Source organism: Kryptolebias marmoratus, linkage group LG10 (genome assembly GCF_001649575.2).
Source record: "Kryptolebias marmoratus isolate JLee-2015 linkage group LG10, ASM164957v2, whole genome shotgun sequence".
NCBI lineage: Eukaryota > Metazoa > Chordata > Actinopteri > Cyprinodontiformes > Rivulidae > Kryptolebias > Kryptolebias marmoratus.
This window is the reverse complement of record NC_051439.1, coordinates 15,422,972-15,450,646: the sequence shown is the minus strand read 5'-3', so window position 1 is coordinate 15,450,646 and position 27,675 is coordinate 15,422,972. Positions and strand designations below refer to the sequence as shown.

Here is a 27,675-nt window from a genome sequence, read left to right as displayed (position 1 = left end):
TGTTTTGACTTTTTAAATTTTTTTTACCAACACAATTCCATAATGTCTCAATCCCAGCAAAGTTTTTAAATTACTAAACATTGGAGCTTTTCTGTCTACAGGAAGCAGAGAATTCATGCAAACAAAAGAAGATTTCAGGTGAAACAGCTTGGTCTGTCCATAAATCTTTAATTTTCCTTTAAATGATTATTTCCTCTATTACAGTTCTCAAACATGTTAAGTTTATATCACAAAGTAACAGAAGGCGTTGCCTCCATCAGTGGATAAAAGCAGCAGAAACGTGCTTCATTTTAACTAATATTTGTGCTTTTTTTGTATCCGACGTCGTCATGCAAATGCCTAAAAGTGGGACGCTTCAGTTGACAACTTTGGATGTAGTTGAGCATTTATACAAAAACTACATTTATATAATATCTGGATTTCACTTATTACAAAAAGGTCATTCTATCTATGCAAACCCTCCTGAAGCAGGAAAAAAAAATAACTTATTTTTTTTTTAAACAAATATAATTGGTGTGGAAACTCTTTTGGAAAATTTACAGAACTCTGCAAAACAGATCCATAACTATCATATGTTAAATATACAAAATATGGTTTTATTTACAGAAGAATTACCAAAAAGATCCCAATGTAAGAAGGAAAAGTCTAAAGTTTTGATTCAGCAGGACATATTGTAAGTGGTACAATCACTGTTTGACACTAGAGGGCAGAATATCACCATCTCTCACAACTTAAAGCTCAAAAACCAGTATTTACTCTCTAAAATGCAAACAGAGTAATGGAGTAAATTAGGACCCACACCATAAAAATCGAGTTCAACCACTCCAGAACAGAGGATTTCTGAAATCAGATTTTCATCTATCCAAATCCAGTTTCTTATCTCTCAAACACAAAGACTTTCTTTTAAAAAATAGTCCTTCTGAGGTCTCCTTCAGACTTTAGGATCATGTCTCCTCTTGAACAGTACCTGCTGTCCTGTTTATTTCCTCTGCAGCATCTGTAGATAGAAAACGTGGCATAATTAGACTGGAAAAGATCTGGATTATAAACCAGCTAATTTGAATTTTAGCTGTGGCATTGCTGCTCAGAAACCATGAAAATAAAAATGAATTGAAATTAGATTGGGAGATGTAAACTACTGGATTATTTGATGTGAAAATCACTATGAATTGATTCTCCTTTGAGCTGAAAACTAAGGTTTTATTTCTTTCATTTATCTTACCTTTGACACCATCGTGTTGGGCTTCCTGTCCTGCAGTTTGCTCCACAGCTTCACTGGCCTCTACATCTTTACTCTTATTTTTTGGTTTCTTTGCAACAGGTGGTGGCATCTTTAATCCCGCCTTTGTCTCTGCTTGACTTGCCACTTTAGTCACGGAGGAATCCTCCGACTTCTTTTGATCCGTTTCCTTGTTTTCTTGCTTTTGCTTGGTCACAACTCCTACGGTTTTGTTGCTCTTGGAGAAGACGAAGCTGGGGCTGGTGCTGGAGGGTGACACTGGGGAGTGCAGGCTCAGGCGAGAAGCAGGACCTTCCTTTGATCTGGCTGCTGTCCTCAGACGGATGGCCTCTTGTAGGTTCATAGAGGCTGTGGCGGCGGGAGACTTTTTCACAGGGGAGGCTACAGGTGATGGGGATGCAGGTGGAACCACAGCAGACTGGGACGGTTCTGGTGTGACAACTGTAGGTGGAGAGAGGAGGATCAGAGATTTTCTGACAGGCTTCTGAGGAGCCTCATTGTTGGAAGAAGAGGTTGGAGTCGGTCTGTTGGGAGGCTGCTGGTTCACTGTGGCCTCGGGCTCTGGTTGCTCTCGAGCTTCTGGAGGTTCGGGGCTGTTGTTGACTGACCGAAGCTTGACTACCTGGAAGGGAGATGGGGTTTCCTCTTTAGCAGCTTCAGACGGTTCAGGGCTGTTGCTGACTGATCGAAGCTTGATCGCCTGCAGGAGGGATTGGGTTATAATTGAGGTGGGATCCTTGTGTGCAGCTGCCACAGAGGCCTGCTCTTGAGCTTCGAGGGATTCGGGACTGCTGTTGATGGACCGAAGCTTGACCTTCTGTAGAAGGGATGGGGTGATAATGGGAGACGGCTCCTTGTGTAGATCAGGTGCAGAATTCTTCTCTTGGCTTTGGTTTTCTGTGCTCAGAAGACTGGACTGATGCTTTATGGTGGCAGGAATCTGTTCTGGTAAAGGTGGAGGCAAAGGAATGCCAACAGGCGGAGAAGGAACGGGTGCTTTTGCCTCTTTTAGTGGAGGCGTGTTTTTGAACTCCAGTGGAGGAGAAGGAGGCGCTTCATCAGTTGCTGGATCGTCGTTTGTGTGAATTGTGATTGAATGTTTGAGGAGAGGCTCTATGGGAGGCGGAATACTCTGTGGGGCGATGAAAATACTGTTCGATAAGTCTTTAGTTTCTGGTTCCAATGAGATGTTTCTGTGCGGAGGATTTTGATTTGACAGCTGAAGATGTGACGGCAGAGGTGGTGGAGGTGGAATACTTTGTGGTGGGTCACGCTTGCTTTCGGGTTCTTCAGGGGGAAGAGCAGTAATCCTTTTGGGAGGGGAAGCTGCCACTTCTATAACATTTACAGGACGTGAGGCTTCTTCATCTGGCGAAGGAACCCGGGGTGTGACCTCCTGGACATAAGTGGTGAATCCCACAGGAGGCGGTGGTGGCAAAAGAACTTTCTGAGCTGGAGCTGTTGGTGGATGGGGAGCTGTATATGCTGGGGGAGGAGGGACACTCATGGACAGCTGCTGTGCTTCATCCCCAGCGGCCACCATGGTTTGTTCTACTTCCACCTTACCAGGAATGGACTCTTTTGGTGGCACCTGAACAGGTAAAACTAGACCCACCTCACCAAACAATGGGGGAGGTGGAAGAGGAAAATCCATCTCATCGGGTTTACTGATGCTCCTTTGATTCATTGGTGGGGGAGGCGGAGGCCAGGGCGATTCAGGTGATGTAACTCGTACCTTTGAGACAGAAGCACCATCAGTGCGTTGGACTGGATGGTCTGCTAGTTGAGGAGACGGCGACGGAGAAATACGTACTAATGAAATGGTGGGTAATGTATCTGTGATAGTGTTTACGTCTGTAACCTGCCTGGATGCTTTCTGACAACCTTCTTCTTTTATGGTCTGCTTTTCTACAGCTTTCACTAACATCCCATTCAACATATCGCTTACTCTCACTTTCTCATCTTTACAGATTTCTTTCAAACCTCCATTCGGAGCTAGCCTTTCATTGTTCTCCTTGTGAATCTCTGCATATAAAATCCCACTTTCTTGAGCCGTCTTTGTGTTCACGTGTACGGATCCTTGCGATCCGTTTATAGACTCCGCCGTTGAATTATTGTGTTTTCTTTCCAGCACTAAGCTTTTCACAGAGCTTTCTGTAGACACACAGGGAGCCTGCCTCTGTTGTCTCCTGTCCTTTGGATTCCTCTTTATGATGGCGTAGACATTTTCAGGAGCCGGGGGTCCCAGGAGTAACTCAAATGTGCGTTTACTGTGAGCCCAGACCTCGGGGGGAGGAGGTGGTGGAGCGCGGACTTTGGGTGGGGGAGGGATGTTGAAGAGTTCTCTCAAGGTCTGCACAGAAGGGCTGACGCTGATTGTGTCAGATTTAGGTTGCACTGTGGGTGCAACCTTTTCACCATCCTTTGAAGGTGCCGGAAAGGATGGAGCTGAAACGGTACCAGCAGATCCAGCAAATAACCTATGAAGCTTCATCAAGAAATTGTTGTTCTTGTGCTTTGGAGATGTGCTGTGAGACTGTTTGGAGACTTGTGGGGATGTTCCATCTTGGCTGGAGTATCCACTGGACGGAGAGATGACTTTGCTTTGAGGCTGTTGCTTTTTATGTGAAGCATGTGAATCCTTGGGTTTTGGTTCCTGGAGCTCAGATTTGATGAGAGTGAACGACGCAGAGCCTGTTGATTCATCCAGAGAACTGGTGTCTGCGTGGTAGTCAGGGCTTTCTACACTCCTGTAGGGGTCTGGAGATAAACCAGGATTGTTTTTTCCATTTTCCTCACTTGGAACAGGTTCTCCAGGAGTCATGCTAACCTCTACCAGATCTCGTGACCGTCGTTTCATCTTACTGTGAAGGGAATAGGAGCGGTTTGGAGGAGGAGGAGCCCTTTTGGGCTTCATGACAGAGAGGCTACGTGCAAACTGCCCATCTTTCGTTACCTGGTCTCCCTTAATGATGACCTTTGAGGTACCATCAGAGGACTTAAAATTAACTGTGTTCTCCTTGATGGAAGTACCTCCAATCTGAGACTTTTGTCTAGGGGTGCTGCTGCTGGAGATGGTTGAAGAGTCAGATACCAAAGTGTCTGATGACTCAGAATTGCTCCAACCGGAGGTGTCGGACAGATTGGGACCGTTGTAGCGGGAGGCGGAAGTGAATTTGGAGGAAGAGGTTCTGGATGAAGAGGCTCTAGAAGAAGCACGGGAGGGAGCTGGGCTGGACAACACCAGGCTGCTCTTGCTGACAGTGCGCACGCTGCTGCGACTCCGACCTCGGCTAATTTCCACCACATCGATGGAGGGCGGCAGAACAGCATTGGGAATGATTTTGGACAAGTAGGTGGCCTGTGGCGACATGGTCATGACAGGACTGGGCGGCTGCTGCTGGAGGCTGGAGGCAGTAGTCATCCAGGGGACGGCCAAGGACCGGGGCCTCTCCTCATCTGTCAGAAGAGGATGCAGGCGGTCGAGCAGAGCCAGGTCATCTCTGTGACCTGCATGGACAGCGTTGAGCTGCTCGACTCTCTCTTTACTGAGCGGATGGACGATATTGGAGGCCTGAGGGCTGGCATCGGATTCACTTGGGGAACCTGCTTCATGCTGTGGTCCGTCAATGGTGGGACTAATATCAGACTCTCCATTGTAAAACTGCTCCTCATTCACTGTCGGATTCAATGTCCAGCCCACTCTGTCCAAACCTGAAGGAAGGAAAAACACATGATTTTATTATGATAAACAAATAAAAACCCTTTATTCCAAAAATAAAACACTCCTCTATGAGTAATTAAGAGGCAACGTGTTCAACGTGTCAAAGATTAGCAGCATACCCAGCTCTTTCTGAACATGCCGAGGAATCCCTGGAACGTTCTTCCTGTGTTTTCTTCTCGTTTTGGACTTTTCTGACTTTTTCTCAGAGTTCAGTGGTCTGAACGTTGATCCTGAAGAACAGGGAAAAAACACATATCTGTGTTTAATCTCAGTCCATCCACAAATTATATATATATTTTTTTTTTACTTTAATATATAGGAATACAAAATATATTTTGTAAATTTTATATCAAGGAAATTATCGTGGTGTGCAAAAATGTATTTTTTCAACTACTAATACACTGAACTGAAGTCTATTGTATTGAATTGGACAGGCTTGAACTAAACTCTACTATATAATTATCTATATAACTTTGACTGTATTGGATACGACTAACATGCCTTGAGATGACTTTTGTTCAAGTGTCAATATAGCTTGCACTTGCACTTATATAGCGCTTTATCTAGTCCAAGGACCCCAAAGCGCTTTACACTACAATCATTCACCCATTCACACACTGATGGCGGTAGGCTACATTGTAGCCACAGCTGCCCTGGGGCGGGCTGACAGAAGTGAGGCTGCCATCACACCGGCGCCACCGAGCCCTCTGACCACCACCAGCAGGCAAGGCGGGTGAAGTGTCTTGCCCAAGGACACAATGGCTGAGACAGCTGGAGCGGGGGCTTGAACCAGCAACCCTCCGATTACAAGACAAACCCCTACCTCCTGAGCCACTGCCGCCCCTATAGGTGCAAATGTTCATTATTACGTAAAATCACAAAAAGGATATAAATGTTGCTTTGACTGATGGTTACTGTTATGGAAAATAAGTTTTATTGACAGGTCTTCTGATATGTCTGTTCCCAGTTTGATGCCAGGCCATACCTTCTGACAGATACGTTACCTTGCCTAGTGAGTCCAGAGCGGGACGACCTCGTGGACACTGATGAGTGCATGGAGACGACGGAAGATGAATCAGGAATGGTGCTGTCTGTCACAAACCCTGTACCTTCCCCGTCTGTTTCGTTTGTCACTGTTGACTGCAAAATGGAGGAAAAAAGATATTTTAATAGCAGCAAAATTAAAACTACTCAGAACTTTTAATTTGGTGAGTACCGAACTTACAACTGTGCTTTCATTGTCCTGAAACTTCTCTCCACTGTTGCTTTCTGCAAAAAGAAAATGCTAAATTTACACAAAAACATTAACAGGGTGGATAGATGGACAGACTGCAGCTCTACTAAGTTTTATACCTTCTTGCATCATTTTCAACCCTTCTTGAGCCTCGGTGTGGAGGTCCTCCACATATTTGGACCTGCTGCCCTCAATGAACACGTTCTCCTGGATCTGCGGGGCTGCTGGGGTCTTATCATCATCGTTTAGCTTCGGGACGGCTTGAAGTGGAGAAAAGGAGATGAAGATCAGCTTGAATCTGTGTTAAAGTGACTTTAAAATAAGGGGAGCATATGGACAAGAGGGGAGCACTCAGCTGTCTGTCAGGGGGGATTTAAGCACAGAAACAGTAAATATGTTTGAAGGTTATCAGCACATAAGAGTATAAATTAAATCTACTGAACTCTAATTCCTCCTATGTGGGATTAAACTCCTGTGACTTTTACAAAGGCTCTAAATTGGGGATTATGTATCAAAAATCTACCATCAGCAACATATGCCGACGTATTTTCCCACCTAAGTATTATTTAAAAAGACAGTGAGAAGGAGATTATTTAGATTCCTGTCACATCTGACGACACACTACAAGAGTCCTCATTTTTTATAATAACAATGCCTAAAATGTCAAATATATAAATATAAAGCCAATATATAGAGTCGCAGTCGAGTAAGACAAAAGCATAAAATTAACTTTAATGTTTTATGACCCCTAACATCACCACCACAGAAACCTTGTCTGCCATGTGGTGTGATTCATTCGGTGTCCTCACACTTCCAGGCCACAGTCCACAAACCTGCCACAGCACTTTTATGTAAGAGTGACATGTGCTCTGCAATTAGCTGCTCTCCTGTCCGCACCAGCGCTGAAAGAACACGCTGGATTTAGGCTGGACAGCCAGGTACTTAGTGACTGCAGCTCACTTTTACTTTATTCTTTTCAAACAGCATTATAGGCGCTGTTAAAATCACAGTAAACAGTAAAGTAAAGGTTGTTATATTTTGAGGATCGAACTTCATTGACAGTTTAAGACGAGCCCGTTGATTCCGCCTGTTGCAACAAAAGATGCTTTACGTTTCTGAGCAGCCGCACTTGGCTTTCCCCACGAATAAATAAGAACAAACGACTCTGACTAGAGCTGCTTCTGCTTACCTTTCTTCTTCAGAGCTGCCGGAAAGCAGGAGAAATTAAAGTTATTAGTCAGGAGCATCACCATCGCTTCTGTTATTAAAAGGTAACAAAAAAAATCCACTAAAATGTGCTCAAATCGTGGTAAAAAAATAAACAAACAAGCAATATTCTGCTCTATATAAGTAAACTAAAGTCCCTTGGCTGAATAAACATCATGAAACAATCAGGATAGGATTGTTTTGATGAAGTTGTTGTTGGTAGTTTCTGTCCAAGCAGAGAGAGAGTGGATCTCCAGCCAATAGGCAAACAGACATTAATCCTCCGGAGCCTAATTCCTGACATCCCACCCCGTCAGCAGTCAGACACCCAGAATCTCACTGTTGTTCCCCGTCAGCAGCCCTGATTGGTCGCTCAGGACGCAGATGATATCGGACATGTAAACATTACAGGGATTAGGAGGGATTTGAGACCATCAGGGGCGCTTCGAGCCACAGCTTTCCCTTCATAAATAACACAACAAATAATAATAATAAAATCATTATTTTTGTGGTTCTTTAGGAGTTCATTCAGAAAGGTTAAACTTTATTGTGTTACCACAAGGTGGAGTAAGTGATCTTCTTTAAAATACAAAATTAAAACCACATTTAGAGAGGCCTGCAGCTCTAAATGATTTGGTCATGAATAATTTTTTATTTTTTTTAAACTCACTGTTTTTAGAAACACTGCACCGAGTTTAACGCCAAAACAGAAAACATCAGCGGCGTGTACATTTCTGATACTTCACACTTTTTTAAAAACGCTTCTTCTTCTTGTTCTGACCGCTTAATCTTTTTTCTGTTCAATTTTTTTTTTTTTCTAAATCGAAAGAACATCAAACATAAGTGCGAGCGAGGTGTTTGTTCTCTACCGGGTGCGCTGAGCAGGCATGACTTGGAATGTTTGACATCTGAGCGAATGGAAAACATTCCCATGGTTGTGATCCTACCAGTGAGTCAGACAAAAGCACTACTGAAAAAAAAATGGACAAGTGGTACCAGTACTTTGTAATGAGTTAAAAAAAAAACAAAGAAAACCTGAACTCTAGTTTAACAGGATTGGCTGCTGAAGTCAACGTTTCTGACCACATTTGTAAACAAGGAGTTGTTGAGCGTGTATAAAGTTTAGTCAGGTTAGGAAAATCCCTATCTAGTTACCATGAAACCTAACTGATGGGCGGGGCAACACAGGGCCCCGGTTATCACTTTTAGCTCTGTCCATATTAATGACCCCATCTGTCACTGATGGATTACGCAAAAGCTGTTATTTATTATTTATGACAAAAAAACGGGTGTTTACATCTTGGATCTCCAATCATTGCATTCAAGTGTAAGATTTCAGCCTTTAAAGACAGAAAAAACAGTATTTAAAAACAGAAGAGGAAGAATAATCAGCTCAAGGGGGGATTTATGGACCTACTTTGAATGTAACTGAATGTAAACTCAAATGAGAGAACAGCAAAGTATCTGTTTTTCACTTGGTTTTGGTCTTTTCCACCCAAAAGAAAACACAAAACAGACAGTTTCAGGTTATAAGAAACAAATTACTGTCTGTATCACAGACAGTGGTGAAAACAATCGGAAAAGAGATAAATGTTCAGTCAAAATGAAGTAAAATGAGATTTAAATGAATAAACTGGAAAGTTTTTCTTTAACCAATTGGCAAATATTTAAGGAGAACCATAAAAATGTTCTTATTTGACTGAGTATTTGTTAAAGTTTTCATATTTTAAATAAAGTTTTAATATGAGCATATTTTCATAGAATGTCTTATTCCTGTGGATCCAACTTTGGTTCACTTAAAAGCAACAAAAAGTACAGAAAAGTCACAAATGTTTTAGCTAAATGTAATTTTTTATTATTTGCATTCACTGGTTTTTAATAACTATTTAAACTGATGAAAGTTTTATTTTTACTTCTGAAAGATGCAGCATAAAAGGTTTAATAACTACTAAAAATATTCTATAAAATTAGGCAAAGAGGATGAAAACAAAACTATTTTTACTTTGTGAAAAAGGAAAAATTAAGCAAATCTGAATGATCTTTAATGCTAATTAAATATACATAAGAAGAATTTAAGAATCATATTTATATGTTTACAAAAAAGGACTAAAGGCAAAGATGAAATCTAAAGTATATAAAGAATATTTCAGTTCAGTTTCTTTGGCTGTTTTGTTTGTTTGTTTGTTTTTAGTTTTGCAGATTGTGAAAGACTGTGTGAGTCTTTCCTTTTTGCATAAAGTACAAAAAGTACAAAGCTCAAGTGTAATAGTCAAGAAATGTGTGTGTTACTGTGACTCAGAGACTCTTCACAGACTTAGTAGTTGATGTAACTTTAAAAGTGCCTCGTGGAGCATAAAAAAAGACCGAGTCAGGAAGCTGGGAGTGCCGGTCGGTCCCGATAATAAAGACAACTTTAGACGAGAAGAAACTATACCTGTGGTGTGAGGTTTTTGTCCTGAGACTTTGTAGTCCTCTGCTGGACGGAAGTGATTCAAAATCTCCGTTTCTGTGGTGGGAGGGGTCGGCCACCATCTTTTCTGCCCACCTGATCGTCCCAGAGAGACGGCCATTTGCAGCCAGTCCCGTTCTCAGCAGACCGAACGACAAACTGTAGTCTACCCCGATGCAAACAAACCAGCATTGATGTGAGAATCAGGAGAAGCCTCGTGAACACACACACACACACACACACACACCTCTCGTCTCTGCCCTAACTTGCCCCTTTATCTTGTTTTGCACAGTCAGGAAGACAGCCATTCAGGGATATACTCTCCAGCTCTCAGGGTGATGCCTGCCAGGAATTTAAGCCTCTGTAATCAACACAAACTCAACTAAAAGCTCTGCGATGACAGTGGGAAAGAGCTCGAGGGTCACCGTCTTTTTTTAAAAAAAAGAACAAACTATGCTCAACGAATCCTTGTCGAAGCTCAAAAGAAAACCTACTGACTCTGTTCTGGTTCTTGGTTTTCACTGAATTAAACATAAACACCACGGCTGAAAGGAAAGAAGCAGCAGGAGTGGTGTGACAGGGACTAAAATCCAGGTAACCGATCCGCCTGCATCCCGCAGCGAGAGGGGGTCACGCTCCACGTCAACGTCAGACAACACAATCGCTTCGCCAGGAAACCAACGTGGGTCAGCTTTCTCTAAAAATACATGGGATCCACAACAGACTCAAAACACAGGTTATTACGATGGAGACGGTTCGTTTCCACGTCACAGTTAACATCCAGTCAAATCGGTTTCTACCAGCTGAGACAGGAGCGCCAGCAAATAAATCAAATCTCATCAATAAATGTGCAGGAAAACAGAAAATATTCAGGCCTGCTGGTGCCTGTTTAATGAAAGCTCAGGTTTGCCAAAAGTCCCAACTATATGTGACTTTAGACAATAAACGACTGTTTTATTTGAATTACCACCTCCAGGGTGTACAGTACACCGTCAAGTTCACATCCAAGGCTGTTCAGACTCATAAAACACATCAGGTGAAAAACTGAAAAGATTTTAGACAAAGTTCTGAAAGTAGTTTTATTTACAGAATATATAGCTGCACCCACAATGTCCAATTGACCAAAAATAGATAAATAAGGTGTTTTGTTTGAGGAATACACGTTTGTGGAAATGTAAAATAGAAAAAATTCCTTCAATCATTTCAAAAATGAGTTACAAAATCACCTCTGAAGTGTTTGGAGAATGTAAATCCACAATTAGAAATGCACTGCAACTTCTAAAAAACTTAAAGACTCTAAACTTGATTAAACTAAACTCTAAACTCTGGTTAAAGTAAGCGGGCTCGAATACACACCATGAAAACTCAGGCTTATCGCAGCTCTTATCCAAACACAATGAGCTCTCAGACAAAAAAAAACAAAAAACACTGTATCAACTTTTACACAACCTTGTTTCAGCAGTGAGGCAACATCAACATTGTTATCTTCACCAAGTCTATTGTTTTCTCCAAAACAGAGAAACTTAACCACAGAAGTCACGAGTGGTTACCTGCAAAACTGACAGAACCGAGCATCTTATCAACCTCGGTGTGGAGCTGCCAGAGAGCGTTGGCAAACATTTCTCCTTCTCTACAATAGCTGGTGCAGCTGGAGCGAAGCCAGAGTCGCATATCTTCGCATCTTGACAATGAAACAATGGACGATTTCATAAACTAATGCTGTTTATTTACAGTAAGACCAAACTTTTAGCGCGCAAAGAATAAAAAGGAACTCGATGAAATGGAAACCCTGAAGTCTACAAGACGGATATCTGCCACTTTTAGCAAACCTCCTTATTTGGGTGACCTAAATGTGATCACTCCTGCCAATTTGGGTGTGGTGACTCTTCATCTATTGTAATAAAATCCCAGTAAATGCACTGAAGGCCGAGGCAATAATAGAAGCTATTGCGTAACTGTTTACTTAACAGGTAGGCAAGTCAAGAGATTCTCCTCTCGTCAGCGCGTTTCTCGTGTCAGTTCTCACCCTGACGCTTTTCAGACCATCAGTCTTTAAATGGCGACACATTAAAAATCAACAAGCATTTTTACACATAAAACCAAGCAAAGAGGAGCATCTTTTAGTGAAACGGCTTTCCTAGAAGTTAGTTTAGTAAAAAATGTTGATGGTTTCCCGACATGAACAGAGTGAAACTCTATCATAAGTAGGTTTTCTCAAACCTGTTCTCCTGCTCTTCATCGTTGTTGTGTCATGCGGCGCTACAAGAGCGCCTTTACAGTATTTCAGCTAATCGGTCTAACTTTGGCTGCTCGTGCTTCAGTGTCAAGAAAAGCACTTTGAGTAAGTTTCCATGAAACAGCTAGTCGAGCGCTATCATTTCAGCTGAACGTCATTATTTAAATACTCCCAAAAATATCAGTTTACACCTGCAAGGTATCTGCAGAATGACTTTTTTGTCACTGTTTAAAGTACAATTACTGGAAGTGAGCACATTTATACTGCAGGACATGCACACAGTCAGCTAGGACCCCTTAACACTGAATCCATTCTACAGCTTAAACAATGACTCAGAACCTGGATGGTCTTTAAAGGATCTTAGTGAGGTTTTCTGATGTGTATTAAGAACGCAGTGGGGTCCCCGTTACTTGGTATATATGCTGGCAGCATTTCAGGGTCCTGGTTGAAGCGGGAGCAGCAAATCTGCGACACAGTTCGGTTGTCGAGAATCAGGACTGATCATGCTGGCCTCATGCCTAGGCTACAACCGAGATCCGGACAAGGTCACAGAAACAGCCTGCGTTAGCCAGAGCGGGCATACAGAGCGCGGTGAGGGTGCGGAGGAGCGTCGTCAGGGAAAAACATCTTTGAAGGAGGTTTTTCCAAATTTGCCGCGATCCTTTCTTAGAGGTCGTGGAGGCTGTGGAGAGGCGTGCTTGTTGCAGGAGTAAGAAAAAAAAAGTTTATTCCAATTTACTCCAATTAAATTAAAATTCTTCACAGTAAGGTGAATTTACAAAACAACACGTGCGATGTATCCTTTTTTTTCACCAGTTCCTAAATATAGCTGTATGAAAATATTTTCTGCTACCAGAACCAGGAAGTGCATCTGCAGAGGCTCACAGATGTTGCCATAAGAAGATCCAACACAACTCATTGAACAAAACAAAACTCAGTCTGCACGACGGCAAAGTCAGGTCTGAGCACCACCGCAAACACACAAGGAAAGGCCGCATTATTTTAAAGCCCAGCTGAATTTAAAAAGTAATAATTTATAAACACAATTATGTCATGGTGAGTCAACCAGGGTGTTAAATTTCTTCTTAGATTTTCTAGTATTACCTGCAATTAGAGGAGAAAAACTGAAGATCATGTTTTTCCTCAAAATCATGCTGCTCTATTTTCAGCCAAAAGATGGATGTTGTAACCTGTTAAAATGTTAGTTTAATTTACTTTCCTAAATAAAAATAATGTGCTGAAATTTAAACCCATTTATGTTTTACTGATTCTACTGTCCCAAAGCTGCTTTCGCAGTCATCCTCTAGTTCTCCTCTAGTAGATTTCCTATAAAGTTCAACCTGGTTTTGAACCCTGAAAGTGTGCAAATCATTCCCAAATGAATTAAAACTAACCTCTAAAGCTGACGTTTAACGGCTCCACAAATATCTGTAAGAACAGGAGTTAAAACATTCAGGGTTTGATGTCCTGCTTCTGTAAGGGATGTCTTTCACTAACTGACCAACAAAGGAAATCTAAATAAATGGTTCATAAAGGCCTGATCTAAGCGTGCTAGCCCAACACAAACTCAAGTGTGCACAAAGAGCTCTCTTTTTCTAGCTTTCTCCACGGAATAAGTCAAAGATCAGGAATGCCAGGAATCTCTCAGGGAGTGTTTTAAGCAAACAGGTGACCTTCAGAGAATATCTTGTTAGGACTGTATGATCTAATCAATCCCTAACAAGCTTGTTTGTTAGGAAGTGAATTTCTCTAAATGCCTAAAATAAAGACGAGATAAACAAAGAGGCACCTGGTTAGTTTTATGAAAGGTCAAAAGGAGAGAAGGGCACAGAAATAAATCACTGACAAACAGGTAAACAAAGAGCCACAAGAACACGAAGTGGCTTAATGAAAGTCAATAAAGCTCTGCTTTCAGGCTGAAAATGCAACGCAGCAAATTTATCAGAACAGACAATGTGGAATTAATGGGTTTACAACACTAAAAGGTTTAGGAGGTCAGGGTTTATCAGCCCCAAAGCCTGCTTCTGTGCAGCTCCCCACCCGACTGATCAAATTCCACCGGTCGTGTTGACAAAAACTTCATTACTGTAAGAGCAAGGGGTTTGGATGGGAATCTGGGTCAACCTGCACTGTCATCTCTAAGTGAAACTGAAAACAAATTAAAGTTTCTGATGTGCTGATAGCCTCATCTTATTTATCTTCCAGCTGAAGACAAACGGTTCCCCCTTAAAAACACAAACTCCACATCAGCCGAGCTGACCATACGTTGTGTTTTTTGCTGAACAGAAAACGTAATTTCTAAAAACGATTTGCATTGTTAATGGCTGAAAGAAAAAAAATAGCAGAACCCCCTGTGCTCTCTTTTGTAACGATTCTGGCGTGATTTTTAATTAACTGGCGCTGTGCCCATCTTGCCAAGCTTTCAGGGGGCAGGAGGCCCCGCTGGCATCGTTACAGATCATCATCAGGAGCTCAGCTGGAGGGACTCAGTTCTCCGGGCAAGTGTTGCACTGAAACACATCTCCTCCTGTAATAAACCACCTCAGGTGGATTCAAATAGCTGCGTGGCTCCTGTCTGATGAGGAGTTAGCTCTGCTTGTTGCCAGTGCTCATTGCTGAGGGCTCAATAACAGCCTACCATGCACATAAATCACAGCGAACAGATCGCACTTTAAGAGCTGTAGTGATGTGTAGGATTTCTCTACCCCGAGGCCTGCCACTTTGAGGCGTTTAATACACAGCTGTAAAGAATATTTACCCTAGCTGCCCTCCTATGCATGCATAAATGCTTATTTCACCTGTTTTAATACAGGAGGTGAAAAGTCTTTCGAACAGATTTTTGACCTCTGCTCAGTGTAGGAGTTGGCCTCGAAGCCAACCTTGGCAGAGGATAAAGACCTTATCTCTTCTCAGTCTTTGCTTTCTCAAACAGAACTCTGCTGTGGTAACCAATCAGGACAACTATGTAAAAACTGTGCAACAGAGCCCACAAACATTCGCTTCAGTTGTATTCATTATCTACCAAATCTACAGAGATGCCTAAGAAGCTGCTTTTCCATATTCCTCCTCTGATGTAGGTATAGTTTGATGAGTCAGAAGGAGTCTGGATATCCCGTGGAAATCCCCAACAGCCTTCCCACATATGATCTGAGCTTCCACTATGAGAAGACGCAGCAAAATAAACAAGTGGAGCCTCTTGTGTCTGTAAAGCAGTCAGCCAGGATGATAAGCACTTCCAGACAAACACGAGCAAACAGCCCAGAGCAGCGAAACACTGCCTCTTCTTCTGTCGGTTTTTATGGAAGCAGACGCAATAAAACAGGATTCTGCTTCAATGTGGACTGTTTCTTTTTCAGTTTCAGGTCTTAATGCATCAAGGTTGCAATTAATCTCAGAACAAAACTTGGCTTAGCACTGACAGTTCAAACTGCTCAACAATAATACAAAAAAAAAAAAAAAAAAAAGTGCTCACAAAGACAAACAGGACCGGCTCCGACCGACCTGCTGATATATGAGCACTTCTGCAAGCTCCAACACGACCTGCAGAGCACAGCTCTGGGAAAAGTCAAATTGTTGCTGCAATTTTCTTGGTAAATTATGGATGTTTTTTTGCAAATGCACTCTGTCTTTGTATACTTTTGTTAAAGCAGACGGTTGTCTGTGCACCAACGTGACCATTAGCTTAGAGACGTCACACTCTTGCTATTTTGTCTTGTTTAGAAGGACAAGGTTGCAGCATTTATTTATCACTTCTTTAATAATTATCATCTGCCACCAAAGGCAAAGGTGATAATACTTCTACCCTAATGTGTGTGTATGTGTGTTAATAGGTGGACAGATTTTAGTAAAACTCTCAGAAAGCAATCATCAGAGTGACATTAACCAATTCAAGACGACCAACACAGCTGAACCTTAAAAATGGCTCAATTTTACAGACACTGAGCTAAAATTTGGTGTGGTAGTAGCTGAGAGTCATCTTCAACACATACCTCAAGCACCAACAGATCACGCAGAAGCTCTCAATATTAAATGAGATTGCAGTATGAAAGTATGAAAGGTGGCGGGTGATATGCATTCCTTCAAAGAATGTTAGGGCTTTTATTTATTTGATTGTTTTAGAGTTTATTTGGTAGACAAGCTAAAAAAAACATGGCTACTCTGCTGACCTTGTCCCTGGTTAGACTTTAAATGAAAACTAAACATCTTTCTCTATTTAACCAGGTAAGTAAGTGATGGGTTCTCAGAACAGGAGGAAGTGGATTTTTTTTAAACACAACAAACAAAGTGATGTGCAGGTCAGAAACAGAGTAGGAAATCAGTGTTCAAACATCCTTTCAGTGAACAAACACACACCTGGGAGCCAAGGAACATAATGTTTAAACTGGTTCCCACTTTATTCCTTTTCTTCTTTTAACCCTTTTGCATCCGACCCATTTACTCAGTTTCATCCCGTCCAAAATGACTAAAATGAACTAAAATCTCAGAAAAATCCTCTCAGTTCTGATCAAACTGACAGATTATTTGAGGTGTGAAACTAATTTGCTGAACACTTGTTTTAGCAATTTTTTACACTATTTAAAGAAAGTAGCTCTGTAGATTTTGTCCAAACTTAAAGAAAAGATCAGCTGTGATAGTAAATGAGAGGAGAAAGTAAAGATGTTTAAGTTGTTAGAGCTGGTATTAAAATAAGTTCAGTTGGGAGGAAATAAATCTGTTCAGCGGCTCCATCTACAAACTAATCAGTGTCAAATAAAGGAAAAGTAGCCCATAAATAGCACACATCATCAAGAAGGAAAGTAAAACCTCAGATGGTGAACACATTTAACAGAAATTAACATAAAATGCAGAAACTGTGCATTAAAAATTAAGGACAATTGTTTTAATGGTTTTAAAGAAATACGAAGCTAAGTTTCAGACAGGTGTTGCTAATCTACTTCTCTTAATTAACTGATTATCAACAAGTGTGAACATCACCAATAAAGGAGACGTTTTCTAAGTTTGTTGGTCTGGAGAGGAGGAGGAAAGACATTAGAAGCATCCTTAAAAAAAACTTGCTGTCCATAAATCTTGTGAGGTTATAAGGTCACTTGCAGATAAATCTGAATTCATTCGTTCGACAATAAGAACAATTATTCACAAGTGAATAACTCCAGAGTGGCACTTCCAGGAAGTTCACCCCAAGGTCAGAGCTTGGAGGAAGCTCCATTTCAGACTCTACAGGCCTCAATTACCTTGTTAAATGTTCGACATCATGACAGCAGAGTTAGACAAAGAGCCGGGGCCAAGAAAAAGACTCATCTTTGACAGGACTTTGCAGAACATTTTAGATTTGCAACATTTAACAAAAAAAAAAAAAAAGACTTTGATTCGGAAGCAACATCCTTTAGAAAACTGAGAACAAAATGTTTTGTCGAAAACAAAACGCAGCATATCAGCACAAACACCTGTCGAGCACGGTGGTGGCGGCTTGATGATTTGGGCTTGTTTTGCAGCCACGTGACCCGGACATCTTGCAGTCATTGAGTCAACAACGAACTCCTCCTTAAATGTGATGCTGTGCGTCTGACAGCTAAAGCTCGGCCCAAACTGTACAACAACAACAACAACAGCCACAAATCTCCAACTAAACAACTGAAAAAGAAAAAAAACAGAAAAATGCTGCAAAGACCCAGTCGAAGCCAAGACCTCAACCCGATTTAAATGTTGTGGTGGTACCTGGAGAGAGCTGCGCAGAAACAAAATGGCTGCAGATCTCAATGACTTGCAGCTAAAGAGTGGGTGATTGATGTGGGAGACTAATAAGATCATAGAGAAGACGATTACACAGAGTTACTGCTGCTGTAAGTGGTTCTACGAGTTGTTTAATAATGAGGTGTACTTATTATTCTACACACTGCGTCTTTATTTTGTTTATTTTGGATGAATAAATAATGACGCAGCGTAATATGTCACCTGATGATGTTCAATCATAACCACAGACAGGTAAAGTCATAGCGCTCATCTTTTATTACAGTGTGGGGAAATCCTACTTCACATTTCCCATCTATCTCTATGTGTCCACAGAGACACACAGAGACAAATGAGACAAACAACCATCCACGCTCTCAATCACACCTAGGGACAATTTAGGAGTCACCAGTCAACCTAACATGCATGTTTTTGGTCTGTGGGAGGAAACCCATGTGTGCACAGGGAGAACAAACTCCACCCAGACAGGCCCCAGGTCGGGAAGAGATCCAGCAACCTTCTTGCTGGGAGGCGACAGCTCTAACCACTAAACCACTGCGCCATTTCCCACCTAATCAAACATTTTGACAGATGAATCACAACCCCCACATGGCAACAGTAATGGGGCCCCGGGAAAAAAAAAGAAAACTACAAGCCTACGACCAAGAGTCACACAGAGAAGAGTTCGTTGTGTCTTATAGACATCCTAGCAAAGCAAGAACTGTTCGGTTTTGGTCATCTACACATGCCAGAAGCAGCTGAGAGACGTTTCAGAAGAAGCAGATGCCAGAGAATCAGCAGGGTGTGTAATTAAATGAGTCAAAGTTACTAAAATCACTGTGACTTTCTGCTGGATGCAGTAAAAATTCATCCGTGATGGGAAAAAAGACTTAAAGGGCCTAAAACAAGAGTGACCAACAAAAGTTGCTCAGGTGCCAAACTTTAATGCAAGAAAACAAAAAATACTACTACTAGTAATAATAATGTTTGCGAAGCCCCACAGTGATCCAGTTTGATATTAAGAGGTTAAAGTCCAAAGAAAATGTAATTTTTCTCATTATTCAAGCATGTATTTGAGCTTTAGGGGTTTATCCACAACATTTGTTGTTAATCAGAACAGCTGAGTCATTTTATCTGATGCACAGACGATGAGTAGCAGCGACCCATTTTGTTTTACAGACTTCTGAAAGCAACATTTCTTTTAACCATAGGGTTTGTTGGTTTTATTTTACATTGTCACACACAGGTTTTTCTCATCCTCTTATTTTCATGCAAACTAAAATAATTTGACCTGTTTTTATAATGAAATTAAAAGTATTGATTGTTTTTCTCGCCTTAGTCATTGTGTAGAAATATTTAAGGAAAAGAAAATATGAGAAACCATTTTAAAATAAAAATCGAATTTGAAACAAATTATTAAATAGTTGTTGACAGAGTGTTATTAGTTGGTGTTTGACATCATTATTGTACAGATTCAAGCCCCAGAAAGAGCAATATATTATTAAAATACAGAATAATGTTTTTTTTTCCCACATAAATGTCATTCAAGGAAGAACCAGTGGAGCATAAACAGCCTTAAAAGTGAGGAAGGTCAAAGGATTGTATCAGATTGGTTCAGTTCATTAGAAATCAGCTGTCAGACTAAGTTTAACCTTTACAGAAATTATAAATTGGTTAAGTTAAACATGACAAAATGTTTTAAATTAGACTTTTTTATCAACTCGGATATTTTGGGTTACTTTAAAATAGGAAATACATGCAAAATATCTTAAAAACCCTGAAATTTTTCCACCTTTTCAGATTGTTTTCAGCTTTTAGTCAATTGTGGGTTGGTGCCACAACCAGTCTCAACCCCCACCTCCACCTCACACCCACCCACCACGCTCCACACGCCTTGAAAGTTGCAACTGGCCCCTAAAACAGAGTACTGTGGAGTGGTCTCTTACCATGACTGTCTCCCTGAGCCTGCCTCACTGACTTCTGTCCTCCCTTGTGTCCACCCAAGTGTCCGGCCCGGTGTCCATCCACGGCCAGGCCCAGACCGTGGCTCTGCCCGTTACTGCCGAGGTTCTTCCTCCTCTTCTTCTTGAACCAGCTGAAGGCCAGGCCGAAGGAGCGGGGTCGCTTTTTCCGGCCCCTTTTGCCGTGTTTCTCTTGGGCAAAAACGTTAATCACATCCTGGGGAAGCAGCTCCCCGAACCCCATGGAGTCACGGTTTGACATGCCACCTCACACTGGAGCTACGCCCTGAAAAAGAGAAAAAACGAAGAAATTATCTCAACGATAAGAGACTGTGGATTTCTGATTGATTTCATACCTCTAAATTCCAGATTTTTAAAAGGAAATGTGTTCAGTATTAAAATCATCTCAATCCCAGTGAGTTTTGACAAATAAAGCAGACATAAAATTCAGGTTTCTTAACCTCAAAAGCTTATTATTCTCATGATTGTGGACGTTGCTGATTCTAGATAAAACTCTGGGTTCTCGTCAGCGCAGATCGTTCCGTCTGGTTCATGGAGACGTGCAACAAATAAATGTGCATCCTGTGTATTCAGACGACTCAGACCACAGTCCTTCCTCTAAACCAAACTCCTGAGTTCTGTTAAGAACAAACTGGCACCGCTCCCTTCATTCCAGAACAAGGAGTCATAATTCACAAAGCCGCACCCGTAAGCTCATGCACGTTTACACTCAGCCACAACAGCGCCCTGGGAGGAGGTAAAGAGGAGAAAATTAAACGGCACACACTAGTGGGCATTAAAGGAGTCTTCCTGAACAGCGTGCATTCATCTATCAGTGTTTTATGAACCCATCTTCCTGTAATTTTTCTTCACTCCGTTGTATGATCTCATCCACCTCCCTTTGCTTCCTTCCCCCACCTCTTTACCTTGTTTTCTACCACGAGGCGGATTTCCCGGCTTTGCTCCTGGGCGACGAGTATCTTACTCTGGGCTTCTTCCAGCTCTGCACTTTATTAGAAATTTATCATCATAATAAACGTAGGAGCGAGGTTTAAGGACGACAGAAAACAGAGTCTGGACAGCAGGAGTCACAATGAAACGGTCTTGAATTCCTATAAAAGGTGTCTGTGTTTTGAAGAAAAACGAAACAACCTACAAACTGGTTTTAGTAAAGTGTGAGAAGCGTAACCAACCACCTTCCAGCGTGAAGGAGCACTTTGCCGCCGCATGACGGGACACGAAAGCAAACCACAGAAACGTACTGCATGTCATGTTCTCGGAGTTTTACAAACATGACTTTTGCAGAGCTGGAACGTGAAGCGTGGAGCGAAAACGGAGCAAAAATCTAATACAGAAGTCTGACAGTCCTCTTGAAGGTCATAAATATCACTTTGTGGTCACATCAGGGAAAACACCAACAGGACATTTTCTTCCAAATCCATGCAAAGTTTGCACAAGTCCATCATGGTGAACTTTATATGTTCATCATTTCAAAACACACAGCTGACACTCATGAAACTGACATCTATTTGCAATCATAAATCCATAAAATTAAAGCAGGGCTCAGCAGTATAGCTAATATTTTCATTAAATAATCAGTTTTGTTATCGAGCTGTGAGTTATGTCTTGAGTTCATACAAAAATATATAGAAAACATCCATAAAGCTTAAGAAAGTTGTGAATTTAAACACTTAAGATTTAAATTCATGCTCAAAAACTCCTAATTAGGTTACAAAATATATGACAATCCATCCAACACTTGATATATATTTAAGTCTGAACAAAACTACAAATTAAAAAGAATTGCATAAATCAGAAATGGTTGACTTCATTGTGAAAACACCTTTTTGAAACATGAGATCTACTACAGCAGGATATCCATTACAATTAGATGAAATCAGTATTTTTATTGTCACACCTTTGATTTTTGTCAAAACACAGGACTGGTTGCTACTAGAAATGTGATGCATAACTTTAAATCCTAAAGAAGTTTGAATCCAAATTCACACCAGGAGTGTTTAGCTGAATATGAAGGGATAATCTGAAATCTATGGCACATCTGAGATGTTTCAGCAGGCGTGAAGGAAGTGCGCTCCGAGGACCATGATGATGCAGTGAAAGCCCAAAAACCAGAGTGGAGCTTCCATCTTCTCCGGAGAAAAGTAACAGTCTTGTCCCTACACTCGGCCCCGTGTTTCTCCTGCTCCAAATTACAGTCATTTAGGCATGACTAACATCCCTGCATCAGCTCTGGCTGCAATAATCAAACGTCTCTGTCCTTCTCTTTGAGGCTGGTTTATTCCCTTACAGCCCACAGGCTGCTGAGAGTCCAACAACTCCTCGTGTTACTTACATCACAGGACGACCAGATCAATGCTAAGAACTCTGGGTTGCGGCAAAGACCACCCAGAGGACCACCGCTTGGGTATTGTGGTCTTTAAGGAATTGACTCATGTCACCGATGCTGTGGTTAAACAAAACAACCTGTAATTTTCAGTCCTGCAAACAAATCTATGGGTGACGCATAGGCTCTTTTAAACGTCTAAAAATATAAGTCTGATCATCTTTTTTGAACACAATCTTTAGTTACACCTTTCAGTAAAAATAAAGTAAGTTTGTACATAAACTACAAGCACAAAAGTCTGATTTTTTACACCAAACATGTGGCATGTATCGGTTTTAGGTGGTTTAACTGAATAAAAACCTGTGTCCCCTCGCTGTCTCTGCCTCACATGAAATATCTGAGGGTTTAAAGATCAGCCCCAGTCCTGCTGGAGCAGCCGTGTGTCCCAACATGCTGTTTACTTAGCCTTCACAAAAGACGTCAAACCTCCCATCGGACAGAAGATACCGCTCTAACCTCAGAAACCTCAACACGTTGAGTCAATACCTGCAGCTCTGACGCGTAGCGTGCACACGTCCTCGCAAAGTAAACAGGAATAAAAAAAAGTTAGTACACTCACATGAAACTCAGACACTGGGTATATGAGGAAACGATGTGTCCTACAGTGTCCTGACAGTGATATGAACTGCAGCTTGAGGACATGAACTCCAGGGCGAACCTGCATCTCCTCAGCTCTCCTGCAGACACGTCAGCAACTGTAAAGCGATGGGAGGCAGGGACACCTGCCTTGCCCGGAGCAAAGCCCTGCTGTAATGTGCTAATTCAGGATTATGCTCCATGCAGCTTCATCCCACACTCCAGCTGACAAAGAATTGTGCAAAGAATGCACAGGATAGTATGTGATGTCTGAAAACGACCAGCAGACACCCCGAACAGATCAGTGTCAAAGCTGCACCGCTGAACTCCTGTAAAGGTGGGATTTACACCAGTACAAAGTGCATTCGGGAGGTGAAAAGCGAGGTTAAACACGTCACGCATGGCAGGTTAAAACACCTTTTGATCCAAAACAGGAGCTGAACGACTTCTGACCTCTAACAGCAGCCCCTCAAAACTCTCAGTGGGCTCACACAGTGAGCTGTAATCTTATCGGCTCTGGCAAACAGGAGCAATAAGAATCTCACAGGTAAGCGAGTGGCCTGGGGGACAAAGGAGGGGGGCTACAGGAAATGGAAATGTAACCGCACTGAGTCACGCAGGGTAGCTGCCAGAGCAGACCTCACGGGGATAAGGCAGGAGGGAGTGGCAGAGATACAGACAGCCACCTTTGTTTGAATTAGGACCGGCTCAGTTTATCCATTAGGCCATTCATATCTACGCCTAAGCTGCTGGTTTCACATGGCAACAATCCTAAAGCTGCATGAGAAGAGAAAAATGATCAATCAGGAGCTTAATACTTCTCTTATAGAAGGTGGGATGGGTGTTCTGGATCTGTTCCAGCCTTTTTGCAAGAAACGCACATTAAAAAGACACAGCAGTAGGGTTTACATTAACAGCTTGTGTGGAAATTCAGATTTTTTTTTTTTACATTTTATGATCCTGTTGCTAAATGGCAAGTGTTGAGCAAAACTGGTGTTACTGTGCAGCACCTGCAGGCATCATTCAGGGCGTTGGCTGTCTTCTCTGGGCTTTATCAAACAAAGGCGAGCATTGCTACTTGGGAACAAACTTAAGTAACCTTGTCTGAACCACGTCTCTGCACACTCATCTGCGAGCACTCATTCCACAAGATGACTGATGACAGGGGTCACTGTAAGAGCTGCTGGTCAACGGAAACTGGTAAATGACTAAAGAAGACAGGGGCTGTGTGAAATATGCAAAAAAAAATTAGCTTCCTTTTTTTTCCTGAGCAGAGGAGACTTAAAGAACCAAAACTCCGGGTGGCCAAAAGTTTCGAGGAGTTTGTTTTCCTGCCAACATATCAGCATAAACATGCAGCGGCAAAGAACTTAGACCGAAAGATAATCCCTTACTGACATTATGTGGTCTCTTTGTCTGCTGCAGAAAAGTATACAGTTTCAGAAAACGAGCATGTGGGTATCGAGAACAACAAAAACAAACCGAACTTTTGCAAGGCTTTCTGAGGCTGCGTAGGCTCTCGGTGTGTGTGCACGTTAGACAGGGACGGCCTGCGATGGGGTAATGCAAGCAGGAGAGCAGCGAAGCTGTTGTAGCCATGCAGCAGCTTGTCTGGTAAGAGCGACAGCTGCATTCCTGAGAGATTGATAATTACCGTCTAAAGAACTCTTCTTTCAAAATCTGCTTTCACCCTCCCCACACGCTCAAGTCCTCCACTCCTCGTCCCTTTTTCTCCCTCTCCCAATCATCCCCCTCACCCGTCCCTCCTTCAGCCCCCTAAAAACTCGCCCGGGGAAGAAAATGGATAATAGCTGGCACATGGGAGTCATTTTGAGATAACATAATAATATGAGGCTGTGTGTTTCCATTGGCTGATATTATCTGTGGATGAGTAAAACAAGAGTGGAAGTAGAAAATGTGGGGCAACTGTGTTTACAATAAACACACTTAATAGATGAACTGATTGTTGTCAAAGTAGATAAACTGCTACATTGGATTGTGCAGCAAAAGGTGAACCCAAGGTAGATTTTTTCTCTTTAAGATGACATCCAGCAGGGACAACGGCTGTGAAGTGTCATGTTTGTGTTGCCTCCATGGGTTGCCAGGAGTCTAAGTTTGGACTGCGGCCTTTAAGACCCCCGAACAAGCAGGTCAAACTTGGACAAAAAGAAACCGCTGCCCCGCTGCAGAAACCAGTCCACAGAGGACGTGAGCACAGCTGGACTGTGGAGACCTAAAACTACAACCTGGTCTTAATAACATCCTTTAAATATGGAGCTACCTCAGTCTGAGAGGCGTGTGAGTGGCCAGAAGTACCAAGAAAATGAGTAAAAAATAGTTTGGAATTAAAGGGAAAACTGATTTATATTCTCATAACAGATCTGTCTGCAGTCACATGATCATCTTAGGGTCCAAAATCATGTAAACAGTGCAAGCCCCAGCAGTAAAAACTGCCTAGATGGTGTGGCGTTTACTCCTGTGACAGCAGGCATTAAACTCAAGACGTAAACGATAAACAGACCCATAGTTCCTGCATATTTTCATCTGCCTAAAAGCAGCTAGAGAGGAGGAAACAGTGGACTAATGCCTGCAGGATTAAAGGACTGAAGGCAGCAAATCAGGAAAATATGTTTTAAATTCAATCATGTTAAAAACTGTTATACTTGCACTGTACATGGGGCTAAACAGGCATTATAATCCTGGATGGGTCAGCTAATCACTGTTATTGGCCGTCCACTGGCTGATACCCAGTGTTTTAGAACCAGTTATTATATTTGTGAAACACAAATATATCTAACTTGATGCTTAAATTAAGTACTGATAATTTATTGTACTCTGCTTCTGGTCATTCTGGGTTGTATTTCCATGCTGTTGCTGGCAGACTGAACGGACACATTTTTTTAAAGCCACAAAACACAGATTTTTGCCCCAAAGCCGGCTTCAACGTCTGGAGGAAATTGAGCGAAGTAGTCATAAGACATGGCAGGAGATATCTGCTTATGAGCTAATCTTATTTTACATATTTGTCAGTAAACTGCTGATGTGGAAGGCAGGAGTTAGTCCCTTAAAATGGCTGTCACCTCTGTGGACAGATCTATAGGGGAAAAAAAACAAAGCATCTTGGACAGTAAAGAGATGACGATTCATGGTCCTTTAATCTAACAGCAGCCCATTAGATTCTTCCGAAGTGGCGATAAGGACCTGGATGATTTACTCATCCTTCTGATTAACGGCAGACTGTTTCCCACTCATGAAGCCTCTGTGACACACAGACACCACTCAGTCAGTCATGTGTTCATTATTGGTTGTTCCTCTTCTGGCTGCCTGTCTGGACCAGCTGCTTTGACCTTTCCTCCACTGACGAAGCTCACAACTGGATGTGAATCCGGTCGCACCGTTTCCACAGAAAAGAATGCATCTTTTCTCGTTGGTTTAAATGGAACTGCTCCTTCTCCTTACAGCCCCGTGTTATCTGTCGCCTTACCTCCACATCAAAGCCTGTCTGGGTCGTCTGCAGAATCTCAGCTGCTTACATAGCACACCTGTAATTTCCACAGGTACAAGCCTTGGCATGGCAGCCTGGTGAAGGAGCTGCACCAGTATGTGACACACCCTTTCTAAACAAATGTTTCATTCCTAGCCTCACCTACCAAAGGTAAAAAACAAAGATTAAAAGAAAAACAACTAAAAGTGCTGCAGTAAATTAAAGTTCAGATCTGGAGCTCGCCTCCTGTCCAAAGTCCAGCAGGTAAACAAAAACAAAAAGGGGGGGCTGAAGGGGTCCTTTTTATTTCTGGACACCCAGTGACTGAAACAGCTGAAACTAAGTGTCAGAAGTCTTTTCCAGCTGGGTAAGGAACAGCAAACAATAGCTTTTATTGTCCTGAGCTGAGAGAAGAAGCAGAAGTTTTAAATTACCTCCCAGGATCCCTCAAGCTGAGCCAGTCTCCCACATCTAAACGCATTTAATACACCTATCTGCACCACACCTTCTGGTTCTTAATGACACGACAACTAATCTTTTAACTTCAAACTAAAGCTTTAAAGTTTGTTTGTATCAGAACAGCTGCGGCGGATTTAGCAACACGATGAAAAAGTGCGACACAAATGTATGTAAAGTTAATTTTTTATAGCTATTAGTTTTAAAGCTGGAAAAAGTTATTTTCCCAGGAATACTCAACTCCATTTTATACAGAATGTGCATTTCAGACAGTCAGAGCTGACAAAAGCTACACATAAATAACTTTCTAAAGATAAAACAGAAGTAAAACATACCTTGAGAAGTTTTAAAGATCCTGGTTTTATTGATTTCACTCACTCTCCATTTGAAGCGTCTCTCTGGGGCCTCATTCCAACTCCAAACTTCTTCTTTACTTTTTTTTAAGTTCTCAGTCTTCTTAGGAAAACTTCATGTAAAGCATTTCCTTGAAAACGCCGCGGCGCGCTTCATGAAACAACTGGATTCATTAAGCGACAAAAAAACACAAAAACAACTCAAGTCTCTGCCGGTTCGACCCTTGGTTTGTCAAGAAAATAAACTTTTCCTCCGCTGTCATGTGCTGTCGGGCTACAGACTGAAGGAACGAAGAGGAAAACCCCCGTCGACCTGCAGCGCCCACCTGAAGGAGGAGGAGGAGGAGGAGGAGGAGGCTCGGCTCAGGTGAGGCCGCTCGGTGCTGGGGCGACATCTGGTGGCGGGGAGAGGAACTGCAGCCACTCATTTTTAGTCAAAATGATGTATTTTGCCCCTGTAAATTAGAACATAGCTAATACTACATACTTAAAATTGAATAAAAACGGCTGAACGCTGCAATGTAGCTAAATGCTAAAATTAGCATGATAGCTGCAAGCTGAAATCAGCACAAAAGTAGCTAAAAGCAACAACTAGCACTGTAGTAGCTACAAGTTAAAAATAGCA

General features: G+C 41.9%; 1 protein-coding gene across 2 annotated transcripts; it reads right to left on the bottom strand.

Moving 5' to 3' along the window:
* Window positions 1-148: 148 nt before the first annotated feature.
* Window positions 149-27,358, bottom strand: si:dkey-157l19.2 (uncharacterized protein KIAA1522 homolog). 2 transcript variants are annotated; one of them, XM_017415501.3, is made up of 8 exons: window positions 27,033-27,358; window positions 19,763-20,063; window positions 6,318-6,458; window positions 6,190-6,233; window positions 5,969-6,104; window positions 5,084-5,194; window positions 1,223-4,954; window positions 149-997 (listed from the first exon to the last, which is right to left on the bottom strand). In XM_017415501.3, the coding sequence occupies exons 2-8, from the start codon at window positions 20,037-20,039 to the stop codon at window positions 945-947; spliced, it is 4,494 nt and encodes a 1,497-aa protein (XP_017270990.1). In that variant the 5' UTR covers window positions 20,040-20,063; window positions 27,033-27,358; the 3' UTR covers window positions 149-944. The 2 variants fall into 2 exon arrangements, with proteins under 2 accessions (XP_017270990.1, XP_017270997.1); XM_017415508.3 differs by lacking the exons at window positions 19,763-20,063; window positions 27,033-27,358 and adding an exon at window positions 9,839-10,398.
* Between the last annotated feature and the right edge of the window lie 317 nt (window positions 27,359-27,675).

Coding starts and splice junctions, on each gene's coding strand:
- si:dkey-157l19.2 (XM_017415501.3), bottom strand. CDS start 20,039: ATGTCAAACCGTGACTCCATGGGGTTCGGGGAGCTGCTTCCCCAGGAT. Junction 6,105..6,189: donor AGGACAATGAAAGCACAGTT/GTAAGTTCGGTA, acceptor TCCATTTTGCAG/TCAACAGTGACAAACGAAAC. Junction 5,195..5,968: donor CTCTGGACTCACTAGGCAAG/GTAACGTATCTG, acceptor CCTGTTCTTCAG/GATCAACGTTCAGACCACTG.